At 55.8% G+C, this 12,994-nt stretch overlaps 1 protein-coding gene across 6 annotated transcripts in view; it reads right to left on the minus strand.

Moving 5' to 3' along the window:
- Window positions 1–1,208: 1,208 nt before the first annotated feature.
- The window catches only part of SIPA1L3 (signal induced proliferation associated 1 like 3), a 237,412-nt gene continuing 225,626 nt past the window's right edge, over window positions 1,209–12,994 (minus strand). For all 6 annotated transcript variants that reach the window (XM_019432064.2, XM_019432058.2, XM_019432059.2 and 3 more), the window contains 4 exons: window positions 10,621–10,764; window positions 6,483–6,618; window positions 4,732–4,813; window positions 1,209–3,498 (listed from right to left, as the gene is read on the minus strand). In XM_019432064.2, the coding sequence (XP_019287609.1) occupies window positions 3,355–3,498; window positions 4,732–4,813; window positions 6,483–6,618; window positions 10,621–10,764 (506 nt within the window). In that variant the 3' untranslated portion in view covers window positions 1,209–3,354. The remainder of the gene's footprint in view (window positions 3,499–4,731; window positions 4,814–6,482; window positions 6,619–10,620; window positions 10,765–12,994) is intronic.

Consider the following 12,994-nt stretch of genomic DNA (forward strand, 5'->3'; position numbering starts at 1 on the left):
CGTTGGTGTGTGTCACAGGCTCCAGGAGAGAATGTGAGAACAGCTTGTTCCATGGTTCCCATGCCGGTTGGGGGAGGGCCGAATGGGGAGGAGATGGGGCCTCAAGAAGGGCGGAGACTGGGAGAGTGTCTGGAACACTCTAGAATTTTTAGATGTGGAAATAGCTGGTCCACCTCCTCTGGAAAAAGGATATATACCCGTTTTGGAAAAAGATGTTTTTTTGGGGGGGGGGGAGGGGAGAGGCTGAGTCAGAGGAGCATCAGGTTTTAGCTCAGAGATGGAACACTCCATGACAGGTAAGTAGGTGGGGTGGGTCAGGAAGATCTAGCCACCTGGCCAGCCCTGTCGAGAGGCTGGGCCGCTTCTCAGATCCGGACTTCCCACAAGAGTCCAGACCTTGGATTTTCACGTGGAATTCTGAGATTCAGAAAATCGGTTGGACCCTGATCCCCAGGTCAAACCGCAAGTGTTTCACCAGGGCAGATGCAGATCCAGGACAGGAGTTTAAGGCCTCTCCCCAGCTAGGAGAGCCCCTAGAGGGAGGCCTGACCCAGGGGTGAGGTCATGGGACACCCCCACCTCACTGTGCTCCCCTTGGCCTGGAAGCAGGGGCTGATTTGCACCCGAAACCACCAACCAGTTGACTGGCAGCGGGAGGCCTACTCCCACCGATGGGGGCGGGGACATGCAAATAAGCCAGCACCGGGAGGGTGTGGCCTGGGGAGACCGCAGCCAAAGGAGACAGGGGCCCCTTGGTTCTTTCTGAGTTCGCTTTCAAAGGGCAGATTTACCAAGCTGGAAATCCGGCTTTATGGCCAACCTCCAGATTTTTAAAAGTTTGACCACTAAATCTAAAACCAGCGCAACTCCGTGGGCTAGGTCTGGCTTTCTGGCCTCCAGTATATGACTTCTTCAGTAGAAGCTCCCTTTTTAACTTAAGGACTTTTTACATTCTCAGTGTTGGATTCCTGTCATTTGGGTTTCAAGGCTGGTTCTTAGGGAAGGGTGTGTGTGCGTGTGTGTTTGTGCGTGAGAGAGACAGAGACAGAGAGACAAAGGGAGAGACAGAGGGAGAGAGAGACAGAGAGAGAGAGAGAGGGAGAGAGATGGCGTTTGGGACCAGGGGGATGGGGAAGGAGGCTGACGCTGGACCACACCCTCCCATGAGTGACTCCAGGCAGCTGCCCAGCTAGTGAACACACAAGCCATTTCTATGAAACATTTATTTCCTTTGAAACCTCCAGAAACATGCCAGAAAAATCTCAAGACAGGGATAGGGAAAAAAAAAAAAAAAAAAAAAAAAAGACAATAAAGAATAAAAAATCCAAATGAAATCAGCATATGAAAAAAAACCCCTGCTATCTTCAAGCCTTCAGATTGAACACTAACCTCAAATTAAATAGATTTGTTTTGCAGAGATCCTTAAAAAATAACAGAAAACAAAACCAAAAATCATAATTTACACTTGTCAATGTACATGATTAGGTCCCCAAAATGATTCAAATGATCTGAAGAGATGAGGAGAACTTAAAAAAAAAGAGGGGGGGCAGCCTCCAGGTTAGGGTCTGAGGAAAAGGCGGTGGGGAGGTCCCGGAGAACCCTTCCAAAAAGGGGTGGGGAAGAGGGGCAGAGATATCACAGTAGTTGGCCAGGACTGAGGACCAAGCAGGTCCCACCTTGAAGCCCTCATCTCACACCACAGGTGAGGGAAAGGAGATGGCAGCTGAGGGCTTCTCGAGGGACTGCGGTGTGGCTGGGGTCAGAGGTTGATCACAGGGAGACAGGAGCGCCCTTTTCTCTTGCCCCAGCCGGCCGGCCCAGTGTGGCACCTCCCTGTCCAGCCCGGCACCTCTCTGTGTCCTGTGCAGTTCCGGAGCCCCCTGCCCTGAGGTTTCTGGCCTCAAAGAGAAAGCAGGGGGCGGGGTGTCTCTGGACAAAGGCTGGACGACCTGCTGCTGGCTTCCAGCCCAGAGGGTGCTGCTCGGAGCCGGGCCAGCTCCCCCTGCCTGGGGCCTCCCAAAATGGGAAAGGCCACCCACCTGCCCACCCTGACTTTATCCCTCTGAGTCCTCCCACTGAGTCCCAGTCCACGGGGGACACACCTTGATCCTCAGCTTGAGGTTGGGGGAATCCACAGATTGTGGCCATACAGACTTGTTCTGGCGCAACTCTACATGAAAAAATAAATATATATATATATATATATTTTTTTTTTGTTTTTAAAGGAAAAAAAGAAACTCTGTTTCCTGGGTGAACAGCGTAGTACCACTCTGGCTCGGCTGCCTGGCAAGCTGCCCCTTATTGCCTTTAGAGAACCAGCGTCTCATGGGGGGGTTCACACAGCAAAGCACTCCCCGGGAAGCACAGTGAGGGTGTCCGGGCGTCCGCTTGCGAAGGGAAAACAGAACCAGAGAGGAGTTGCAGGCTGTTTTCTTTCCAGCCCTGACCGGAGGGCTGCGTGGAGCCCCTCCTGGTGCCCGGAAGAGGCCCTGGCTGTGCGGTCGGAGCTGGCGGGGCCTGGGGAGGAGAGACAGGGCTTTGCTGCCTGGGGCCAGGGCAGTAGCTGGAAGGTGGCATGGCCTGGGCGCTGTGGCCTTTGGCGGTCGAGGGGCGGATAGAAAAAAGACGGTATAAACAGTCCCGAGTGTGCAAATAGAGTTTCCCCTCAAAGAAGTTGACTTTGGATGCTGGGGGTGTCCTCTCTCCATCCAGGGTCCCAAGAAAGAAGTGAAACTCTAACAAAGTGCTCCTGGCTGCTTTTTGGAAGAGCGAGGTTGGGAGGGGATACTGTCCGTGCCATTTGGAGCTAGTGCACTGGGACTGAGACCCCTGGCCAGTTTCCACACAGGCCTTCATCTCTCTGGGGCCGAGGGGAAGCACGGGCCAGTTTCACACTGGTTTTTCATGCAGGGGGCTTGGCCCCACAAGCCCAAACTCCGTTGCACGTGGTGAAGAAACCTGGTTTGTGGACTCCTGGAGCTGCGGGGTTTGGAGACACACACCTGCCCTCCCTCTCCCCTTCCTACAGCTTCTGATGGCTTGGTCCTAGGAAGAGGCTAGATGGGCCTCCTGGGTGCGGCGTGGGCACGGTCCAGTCCCCAGGGACCAGAGATGGGCAGTTCAGAGGGAGGCCTGAGACCATGTCATCTTGTGGGGCAGGAGGACCTTGAGCAGACCACAGCTCACAGCCCGGGGCGGGGCCTGCGGCCATCCAGGGTTTCCGTGTCCACGAGGAGGGCGGTGGGGCCCTGGCTGGGTTATCGTGGTCACACCCGCAACTGGGAGCGAGCCAAGGGAGACAGGAGAGCGGGAGCCCGCGGCTGGCCCGGGCAGGGGTGGGGGCGGCTCGCCGCCTCAGAGCTCCTTCTTCTCCCTGCAGAAGATCTCCGCGAACTTGCGCAGCTGCTCGCTGGCGGCCTGTGACTCCTCCTGCAGGCGCTGGTTGTTCTGGCGTAAGCTGGCCACCTCCGACTGCAGCACGGCCTTGTCCTGCTTCTCCTGTGGAGTGGGGCCAGCGTCAGCGGGTGGGCACAGACGAGGCCTCCTGAGCCAGGCGGCCAGGGGTTCAAGCCCCAGCTCTGCTTCTCGGCGGCTTCGTAACCGTGGGCAGACTGCCTCATCTCTCTGGACCCATTTCCTCAACTCTTCCAACAGACCTCACTGTAGTTACCACCACCCCGTTTTACCCTCATGGCCATCTAAGGACTCGGGGACTGTTAGCCTCAGTTTCCTGAGAGAGGAAACCCAGCCTCTCCTAACGGAAAGTGGGGAGCTTGGGATGCGGGCGCAGGCTGCCCGCCATACAGGCTCCCTTGGCCTTTCAGAGACGCCCTTCCAGGACATGTCACATCTGAAGGCCGCTGACTTGTCCAAGCTCAGGCAGTATTAGATGGTGGGGTCGGATTTGAACCTGGGCCCCTATGATTCCTGTGCTTGAGGCTTCCACATTACACTCTGCCACCTTTTTGGTTTTTTGCCCGAAAGTATATAAAGCAACAAGTGGAAGTTCTCTGCCCTTATTTCTCTCCTCATTCTTCTACACCCTGGAGGTACGTATAATGAACAATTTGGAACGCTGCCTTCTAGATAACCCTCTGCCCTGTGGATGTTAATTTTTTTTTTTTTTTAAAGTATGACAATGTTCTAGGAAATAGTTCTGTAGCTTGCTCAGTTTTTACTTAAGTTACTGGACTTCTTTTGTATGTGAGTAAATACACAGATTCCTGCTATTATTTTAATTGGCTGCAGAATATTCCACTGCATGGGTGTCCTGTCCTTTATATAACCGTTCTCCCGTGGAGGGACAGCTGCACCGGCTCCAATTTTTTTTATTGCAAACAGAGCAGCAATGAGCATCCTTGCTCATGGATCTCTGTACCTATGCTTGAAATTCTGCTGGACAAACTCCCACAAGTGGAACTGCTAGATCAACAAGGCAGACAGTTACATTGGTTGATAAATATCATCCCCCTGCCCCCCAAAAAGGCTGGGGCCAATGTGTTCTTCCTCCGAGACTGTAGGCAGGTTTCCTCCATGTGTTTCCCAGCCTTTGGCACGGTCACCTTCTACTCTTTACTCAGGACGACACTCAAAGCTGGGTGGTCTCTCCCAGCGTGGAAGGGGTCGGGTGGGGACAGGTGCCGCAGCCTCACTGCCCACGCCCCACACCCGAGTGTCTGGGGGGCGGAACGGGGGGGTGCGCCACGAGGGCTGGCCGCCTGGCGGCCTTACCTTCTGGAGGTCGGTGTGCAGCTGCTTCAGCATCACCTCCAGCTGGTACACCTTGCCTGTCAGATCCAGGGGAGGCTCCTCGCTGGAAAGACAAGGGGCAGGGTGAGACCCAAGGCCCACCGGCCCCCAGGGAGGGTTCCGGAGGAACAGGGGGTACGGGACACTCCTGTCCCCGAAGTTCTGGAGAGTCCTTTCCTTGCTGGGGTCCTGAGGGATGCCTGGAGGGAGGCTCTGGGGGAAGCCAGAAAGGAGCCAGCCCTCCTCCCTGCTGCGCTTTACCCAAAGACAGTACATCTGTGGATGTGGACGGAGGGCTGTGGCAGCCTGTGGATGGCTGTGCATGTGCCCGCCCTGACGTGTGCCTCCCCTGCGGGGCCTGAACCACGCGTGTGCTTTAGGTGTGAGCGCCTCACACAGAGCAAAACCAGAACCCACCTCACAGACACATCCACTGAGCACCTCGCAGACCTGGGCACGGTGTCTGCCACGGGACACTGAACATGGGGGCCTGCCCTCGGGGACGGGAATGGAGGACACTGACAAAGACGATGACGGCGCCCCCGTGACAGAGAGCCTGCCCTGCGCTATGCACAGTCTCGATCTAACAGAGCTCCGCGCCCAGTGTAGTCTGGGAGGTCACCTCGTCATTACCCGCTGGGCAGAAGGGGACTCTGCACCCTGGAACCCAGCCCTGGCCTGCCCGGCCCCTGAGGAGGAGAGGGGCAGCCCCTCCCTGTAGGGGCTCCACTAGGCACTGTGGGGGGCGGGGCAGGGTGTGCTGCCGCAGCGGAGAGGAGACACTGAGCCCTCCTGCCCTTTCTTTCCACCACAGTCTTGGCTCCTGGGGGCCTGCAGCTGCAGGGCAGGTGGGAGAGGGTCAGCTCAGGGGCGGAGGGAATCCAGGAGCTCGCCCAGAGCCCACAGTCCTGCCCTTTCCACACCCAGCCTGTTCCCGCCCTCACTGTATTGGCACATTTGTAAGTGCCGAGTTCCTGTGATTACAGTCGGGCCACATCTCTGGTGGAGGTTGAGTTCTAAAGCCAGTGAAAAGAGGGGTGTGAAGAAGAGTCAAAAACAAAAACAAAACACCAAAACCCAGGAGAGTCAAAATTTCCCTCGAAAATTACTTAATTTGCCCATAAAGTACAGCGCACCTCTGGTGTGAGCCTGCCTTGTATTTTTTGCCAACCTAGTGCGGTCAAGTCTGTTGCACTAAACGTGCGATGACCCATGTCCTCTTCTCTCCCCGGGAAGCCTCACGCGGGTAGGGCCTCCGTCAGCGCTTCCACAGCTGGCCCAGCGGGCCGTGCCAGGGGAGAGGCGAACAGTAACTATCAGGTGGCCATCCTCAGAATTCTGCAACGTGCGGAGGAGACCCAGGGGCAGACGGGGGGCGGGGGGGGGGATCAAAGGCAGGGAGGAAGGGACCGGGGTGGGTGAGGATGCAGTGGGGGGCACCACTTAGAGGTTTTTTGAAGTTGGAGGTCGACTGACCATATGGATGACGCTGCGTTGTCTCCACCCACGAGGACCAGGCTAACCCGGACAAGGTCACCTCTGGGTTCCGGTGTGTGGGTTACTCCCAAGTCCCTCAGGGGAGACGCCCCCCTGGCTGTGCCAAGGGGGCGTGGGGGATGGGCAAGCAGCTGCTGTCTCTCATCCGCCTGGTGTCCCCCTCCTTCACGGGGCAGGCCGGCCACCCTCAGGGATCCGAGTTGCTGGGCCACCAGGTGTTCCCAGGGAAACCTCACCTCATGGTAGGGGTGGTCCTGGGGGTTGGGGGCCCCCTCTCCAGGCTCAGGTGGCTGTGGACAGGACTGTGTGCAGGTGGGACCTCCGGGCTCAGAGCTGGGTCGTTGAGGGAGAAGAGTGAGACAGCTCTTTGCACTGCCGGGCAGAGACGGGAGAGGGGAGAGGAGTCAGCAGGGCTTCCAGTGCCTCCTCCCTCTGCTCCCCCGCCCCACCGACCAACCACCTTTCCCAGCACACCTCCCACCCAGACCTCCGTGACACTCCCAATCACTTTTGTTAGATCACACACTTAGGATGGGCTCCAACCAAAAAAACCAAACCAAATTGACACTAACAACAAAATCTCATCCTGATGCTGAGCAAGCCTGTAGACTAGTGACCAGTTTATACAAAATGCAAGGGACAGAAACAAGTTAAATGGCAGCGTGACAGAGTAACCACCCAAATTCAGCATAAATGACCTGGTTTCATCAACAAACAAATGGTATGAAAAAAGTGGCCAAAAGAGGATGGGGTTGAAGTTGGGTGAGAAGTACACGGGGATTCATTTGCACTGTAGTTTTGAGAAGCTCTGTGAAATTTCAAAAGCAGAAAGAGAAGACAGAATACCATGTATACCGAGGAGAGAAAAGAAATCACATGGCTGTTAAAGCTCTGATTCCCAGGTCCCAACCTGAGCACCTGCATTTTTATTTTTTTGAGGTTTATTTATCTGAGAGAGAGAGAAAGAGAGTGTGGGAGTGAGTGGGAGAGAGGCAGAGAGGGAGAGAGAGAATCCCAAGCAGGCTCCAAGCTGTCAGCTCAAAGCTCAATGCAGGGCTTGATCTTGGGGGTAAATGGAGTGGCCACTGGGGAGGGGGCTTTGGCTGCCCCAGCCCCTCTCATAAGCCCACAGCTGGGAACCAGTGTCTGGACAGCTCTGCCTTCCACACATCTGCTGGCATCTGGGTCTCCAGGGAGAGGCTTGGAGCTTCTCAGCTGCTTCCCACAGAACCAGTGATCCTGGCCCTAGGATGCCTGGACCTTGGGGGCGGGGGGACGGGGTGGAGAGGAGGTGGCCCTGGCACCTCTCCCTGCATTCCTCCTGGGACATGGCCCCCACACTCCCCTTGCACCCCATCAAAAAAAGAGCCCACTGCTCAGGAAACCCAGGGAATGAGGCCCCCCTCCCCCCACAGGCAGCTGTGAGACCCCCTGGGGCCCCTGTGGAGACTTGGAGAAGACAGCTGATAAAGGCCCTTAGGTTCTCTTCCTGGACCCTGAGTCTGGGGTTGAAAACCCAAATGCCCTCAGGAATATGCAGGTGCTATAAATGGTGCCACTCATTTTTTTAAAACAATTTTTTAAATGTTTTATTTTTGAGAGAGAGAGACAGAGCGTGAATGGGGGAAGGGCAGAGAGAGAGAGGGAGATGCAGATTCTGAAGCAGGCTCCAGGCTCTGAGCTGTCAGCACAGAGCCCAACGCAGGGCTTGAACTCGTGAACTGTGAGATCATGACCTGAGCTGAAGTTAGACGCTTAACTGACTTGAGCCACCCAGGCGCCCCATGATGACACAAGTGCCGTGAGCCTACGTAAATTCATTAACGCTAACAACCACTTTGCAGTAGGAATATCATCCGACTTTATTTACAGATGAGCAGACTGAGGCAGCAGAGGCGGACCGGTCGCCACCGTGCTCAGCAGCAGCGAAGCTGGGGCTCAAACCCAGGCAGTGGGCTGTGCGTTGCCTTTAAACCACGCCTGCCCTTACCTCCCTCAGGAGACCGCCGTGCCTTCACTTTTCACATCCTCTGCTGGGCCCCATCTGTGCCCCTCCCTCCCAAAGTCCTGGACCCAAGTAATGTTCAGCCCGACACTACCCGTGACTTGTGGTGGTGGTGGCGGGGGCGGGGCACATGAAACTTTTGGGGCCAGCAGCGTCTGGTTTGTGGAATCAATAAATGAACCAGTATAATATATGCAGTTCCCTTTTTGTCCCCCAAACTGTCCCTGCTTTCCCACCACAGCTGTTCAGAGAGTGGGTGAGCATGAAGTCTGTGCCGGGCTGGAGGCACCACGGGACGACGGTCAACTGGGTCACACTTAGAGGAAAGGCCTCCCCATGCCAAGACCCCCGAGATTTGTGGGGATACAGAGCACGTGCATTTTCACTCTGGCAGCAGGTACTGGGCTCGCACCCACCTTACACTGAACCTGCCACGTGCGAGGGGCCCCTTTCCCCTCCCCCGCAAGCAGTGCTCTCGAACTCCATCTCTGCAGTTCTGACTGGTGAGGACGCGTAGCTCAGTGAGTTGTGACTTGCATCTATTTTATTAGGAGAGAGCTTGAGTGTATTTTTAAAAGTGTAAGAGCCATCTCAGTTTCCTTTTCTATAAAGGAAACCATGCCCATCTTTCTGGAAAACGTTCGGGTCCGGGCTTAAATCCTTGCCCTGTGTGCCCTTGGCCAGGGAGGTAGGTGACTCTGGTGGCTGAGCCTCAGTTTCCTCATCTGTAACCGGGAATCCTAACACATCCCTCACACTAGAGAATAGAAGTGATGTCTGTGATAAAGTGCTGGCTCCCTAGAGACGCTCTGTAACGTCATGGTGGCCCGCGGTCACCTCCTCCTGGAAACGCCACATGGAGCAACCCTGTCCCCCACTGAGAGCGTCAGGCCTCTGAAGGGTCAAATTTGCCTGCAGCACTGGGCCCCTGCTGGCAGCCACTCCCCTCCCGGTGATTCAGAGGCCTGGCCTGGTCTTTCCGTCTTCCCTGACTGCTCTCCTGTGCCACCTTACCCATAACCAGAGGCCTGACTGCCTTCCCCCAGTGACTGGGAGAGACTGCACGGTAGGAGGGAAGCTTCCTCCAGGGCCACCTGCCAGATGTGGACTAGCCCAAACATGGAAATATGAAGGTCATGTACCGTATGGGTCTGGTTTAAGGCACCCTGCGCTGAGCCAGACCCATGCTGGGAAGCCAGTAGTGACCGAGCTGGCCCCAGGTCCTGCCCTCAGAGTCCAGTGGGGACACAGACCCTTCATTAGACAGCGGAGGCCCTGAGGTCAGGGCCGGGAGGGAGGAGGCACAGGCAGAGGGGTCAGGGCTGTGGGAGCCCAGAGCAGGTGCCTAATCTAGACTAAGGGATATCAGGGAGAGCCTCCTGGAGGAAGGACAGCAAAGCTATAGTCTGAAAAATACTGAAAAAAATGAGCCAGAAGAACATGTTCATGTGTGTTAGGGATCACCAGAAGTCCCATTTTACAGTTGACTCTTAGAAAGATAAAGCTGCTCGCCCAAGTCACGTGGGAAAGAAATGGCAGAGATTGTTAGCTGTCCCTTGTCACCTGTTTTCCCTTTTTCCATAATAACGCATCCCAAATTTTAGTTGGGCATAAGGCCTCATTTCCCAGCCTGCCCTGAAGCTATTAGGTGGGGCTGTGTGTGATATTCTGGCCATTGGGAAGTAAGTGCAGGGGGAGCGCCAGGCTTAGAGACACGTCCCTAAATGGAGGGGATGTGTCTCTCCCCTGCTGGTTGGAGCTGGACATGATGGCCAGAGCTCTGGCAGCCATTTTGGACCATGAGGGTAAGGCTCCCTGGAGATGGCAGAGCAGAGGGTTTGAGGAGCCTGCACCCTAATGAATTTGTGGAAGTGCCACACCAGGCCCACACCACCCACCTCAGGACTTTTAACCTGCATAAAAACCTTGCCTATTTAAGTCATTGTTAACTTGCCTATTTAAGTCAAGAAAACTTGGGTTTTCTGCCACCTGCAGCCAAAGCAAATCTAAATGCAATTTGGGTTATTGTAAGTCTGCCCGGTGATATAACATAAGGCACTGTCTTTTGAGGGCTTGTTCTGTGCCTGACATGTTTTACACACAGTTTCCTGTAATCTTCACCGTAGCCCTGGGCAGTGGGCACAGGTCACATTCCTGCTTCGTAGATGAGGTAACGGGATCAGAGAGACAAAGACACTTGCCCAGGACTGCACAGTGAATAAGTGACAGGGCAGGATGTGAACCCTGCTCCCCCTAATTCTGGATCCTGAGCGTGTCCCACTTCAAAGCCCCAAGGCCCTCCACTGATCCTTCTAGAACACAGCAGGGGGTCGGTAGGGACCAGGACAGGTTGGGCAGAAGGCGCCTACCTTCGTATGCCTTGGCTGCATTTACCAGGCTGGACCACTCAAGGCCAGAGGCCGTGTCAGGCAGTGGCATCATCCCGGGGTCAAGGCGCCGCAGTGGCCGGTCCCGCCCATCGGCCAGCGAGAGCTCCGAGGCTGAGATGGTGGCTGGGTAGCAAGAGTGGAGACGGGAGATGGGGGAGAATGACAACGTGAAGGAAACAAACTTTCTGTAGTGTGTAACATTACAGAATTGTTACAGCACAAACGATTAATACAATTATTAGAAGATGACACATGCCAGCAGGAAAAGGGGTGGGAGTATCAGGTGTTTACGAGGGTGGGGACAGAGAGAGAGGAACAGAGTAGCAGGAGGTGAAATCAGAGGTGATGGGGCTGGACTGTGGGGCCTCGTGGGTCAGGACTTTGTCTTTTGCTGAGTGACACAGAGCCACTCAGGTGGCTCTGTGCAGGGAGGGATGTGACCCAACAGAGGTGTTCACGGGCTCTCTCTGGCTGTGTGTAGAAGACGGACCGTGTGGGGGCGGGGAGCGGGGAGACAGTGAGGAGGCTGCCGTGGTCCAGGAGGGAGAGGAGAGCGGACAGGACAGGTGAGGCTGTGGGGGCAGGGGAACAAGCGGCAGCCCCTGGATCTATTTTGTACTTGCAAAAGTACTTCCTGAAGAGGGGATGTGAGTGTGAGCCAGGGTGCAGGGGGAGCTTCAGGATTCGGAAGCTGGCCCTGAGATGGGACGGCAGGGGACAGGCCAGAAGTCTGCTTCTGGAGGTGTGGAGCGGAGGACGCAGCGCCAGCCCGCAGACATAAATCCAGGTCGTTAGTGCGTGGACAGTGTCTGGTTATGGCAGGGTCACCGTGGGGAGAGCTGCTGGGTCCTCGTGTGACAGGCCAGGCAGAGAAAGAGGCCCCTGGGAGTGACAGCACCAGCGGCCGCATTTGCCGCAGCCATCGGCTGAGTCCCACGTGCCAGCTGTAGGCCCCGGGCCTCGGCCTGCTGATGCCTCACAGCTGCCAAAGGGGAGGGGACAGAGGACTGCCGTGAGGCACCGAGAGGTCAGGAGGTGACTCAGGCAGGAAAGGCCAGGCCTGACTGACCACATGTCCTCCTGCTGAGCACCATGCCGGGTTGTGTCATGGGGATCATCTCCCAGCCTCACCTCCAACTGGCCAGGAGGGAGGTGCTGTTACGGCCCTGAGTTGTGCTCAGAGCGAGACGTCTCGCCCGCATTCACACTGCCTGGTAGTGACATTTGCCTTTGGACTGCGTGGCCTGCACTGACCCTGCTCTAAGCCCAACCCCATGAGGGTTTGGGGTTTAGAAGGTCCCTGTTAATACTCCGTTCTAGCCCTGCTCTGCAGTCCGGAGGTACAAACCTGACTCGCGATGGATTAAAATGCTTGCTCCAGACGGTAGAATGCTAACAAAATAATAAATAGCTACTGCTTTTCCCGCATATCAGGGATCGTGCTAAGCGTTTTCCACGTATTAATCTGAGTCTCAGTTTAATGCAGTGAGGGGTAGATTCGCCTCGAGCTGAGATGGGGACTGAGTGAGAGGAGGCTTTGGGAGGCTCCATCCCAATAATACAGGACACAGCCCTCGGCCAAAACCCCTGGGGACACATCTCCGAAGTCAAGATCTGTTTGAATCGGAGAAAGCTGTGCAGGTGCTATAACATACCACACCCAGAACGGCTGGGCAGCACCCCGTATCCAACACAACAGTGTTCTGCAGTGAAGTTCACGGTCACTCACACCAGATGGGGTAAAGAAGAACAACAAATACATAGCCTCATGTCCGTCTGGGTTGGGTTTTGCTGCTCAGTGAGCTTGGCCCAAACTTCTGCATGACCTCTCAGTTGTAGAGTGTTTGGGGTTGTGAATGAGGGATTGCAGGGTGGACCAAAGGCAGGGCCAGCCCGAAATGGTGCACCGGTTCTGATGGGGGCCATGTGCACGGTGCCCCCCTCGTGGGGGATGCTCAGTAAGCAGTCGCTGGATGAGTCAAAGGATGGATGAGTCATATCCCTACACCCCCTCCCTCCAAGAGCTGGCAGACTTGGGGGGAATCAGGTAAGTAAATAAACACTCGCGAAGCCATCTGCTTGGTGCTGGGACAGGATCTGGGGGCGCAGCAACTGTAAGGCCTGATCCTCACGGCCCTCCAGGCTGCAGCAGGGGGTGCTGACACCCTCTCTCTGGTCTCAGATGACTCCAATTTTGGGGCACTCCAGACTTCTAGGTGACCCCCCAGGTGCCTGGCCGACAATCCCCTGCTCTGTGGGACACCCTGTGCCACACCATCGGTACCCGACTGAAACTCCTATGCACCCACCTCCCTACCATGGATGACACCAACACTGAGGATCTCCAGTGCTG

This window comes from Panthera pardus, unplaced genomic scaffold, assembly GCF_024362965.1.
Source record: "Panthera pardus isolate Hobbes unplaced genomic scaffold, ASM2436296v1 HiC_scaffold_18, whole genome shotgun sequence".
Lineage (NCBI taxonomy): Eukaryota > Metazoa > Chordata > Mammalia > Carnivora > Felidae > Panthera > Panthera pardus.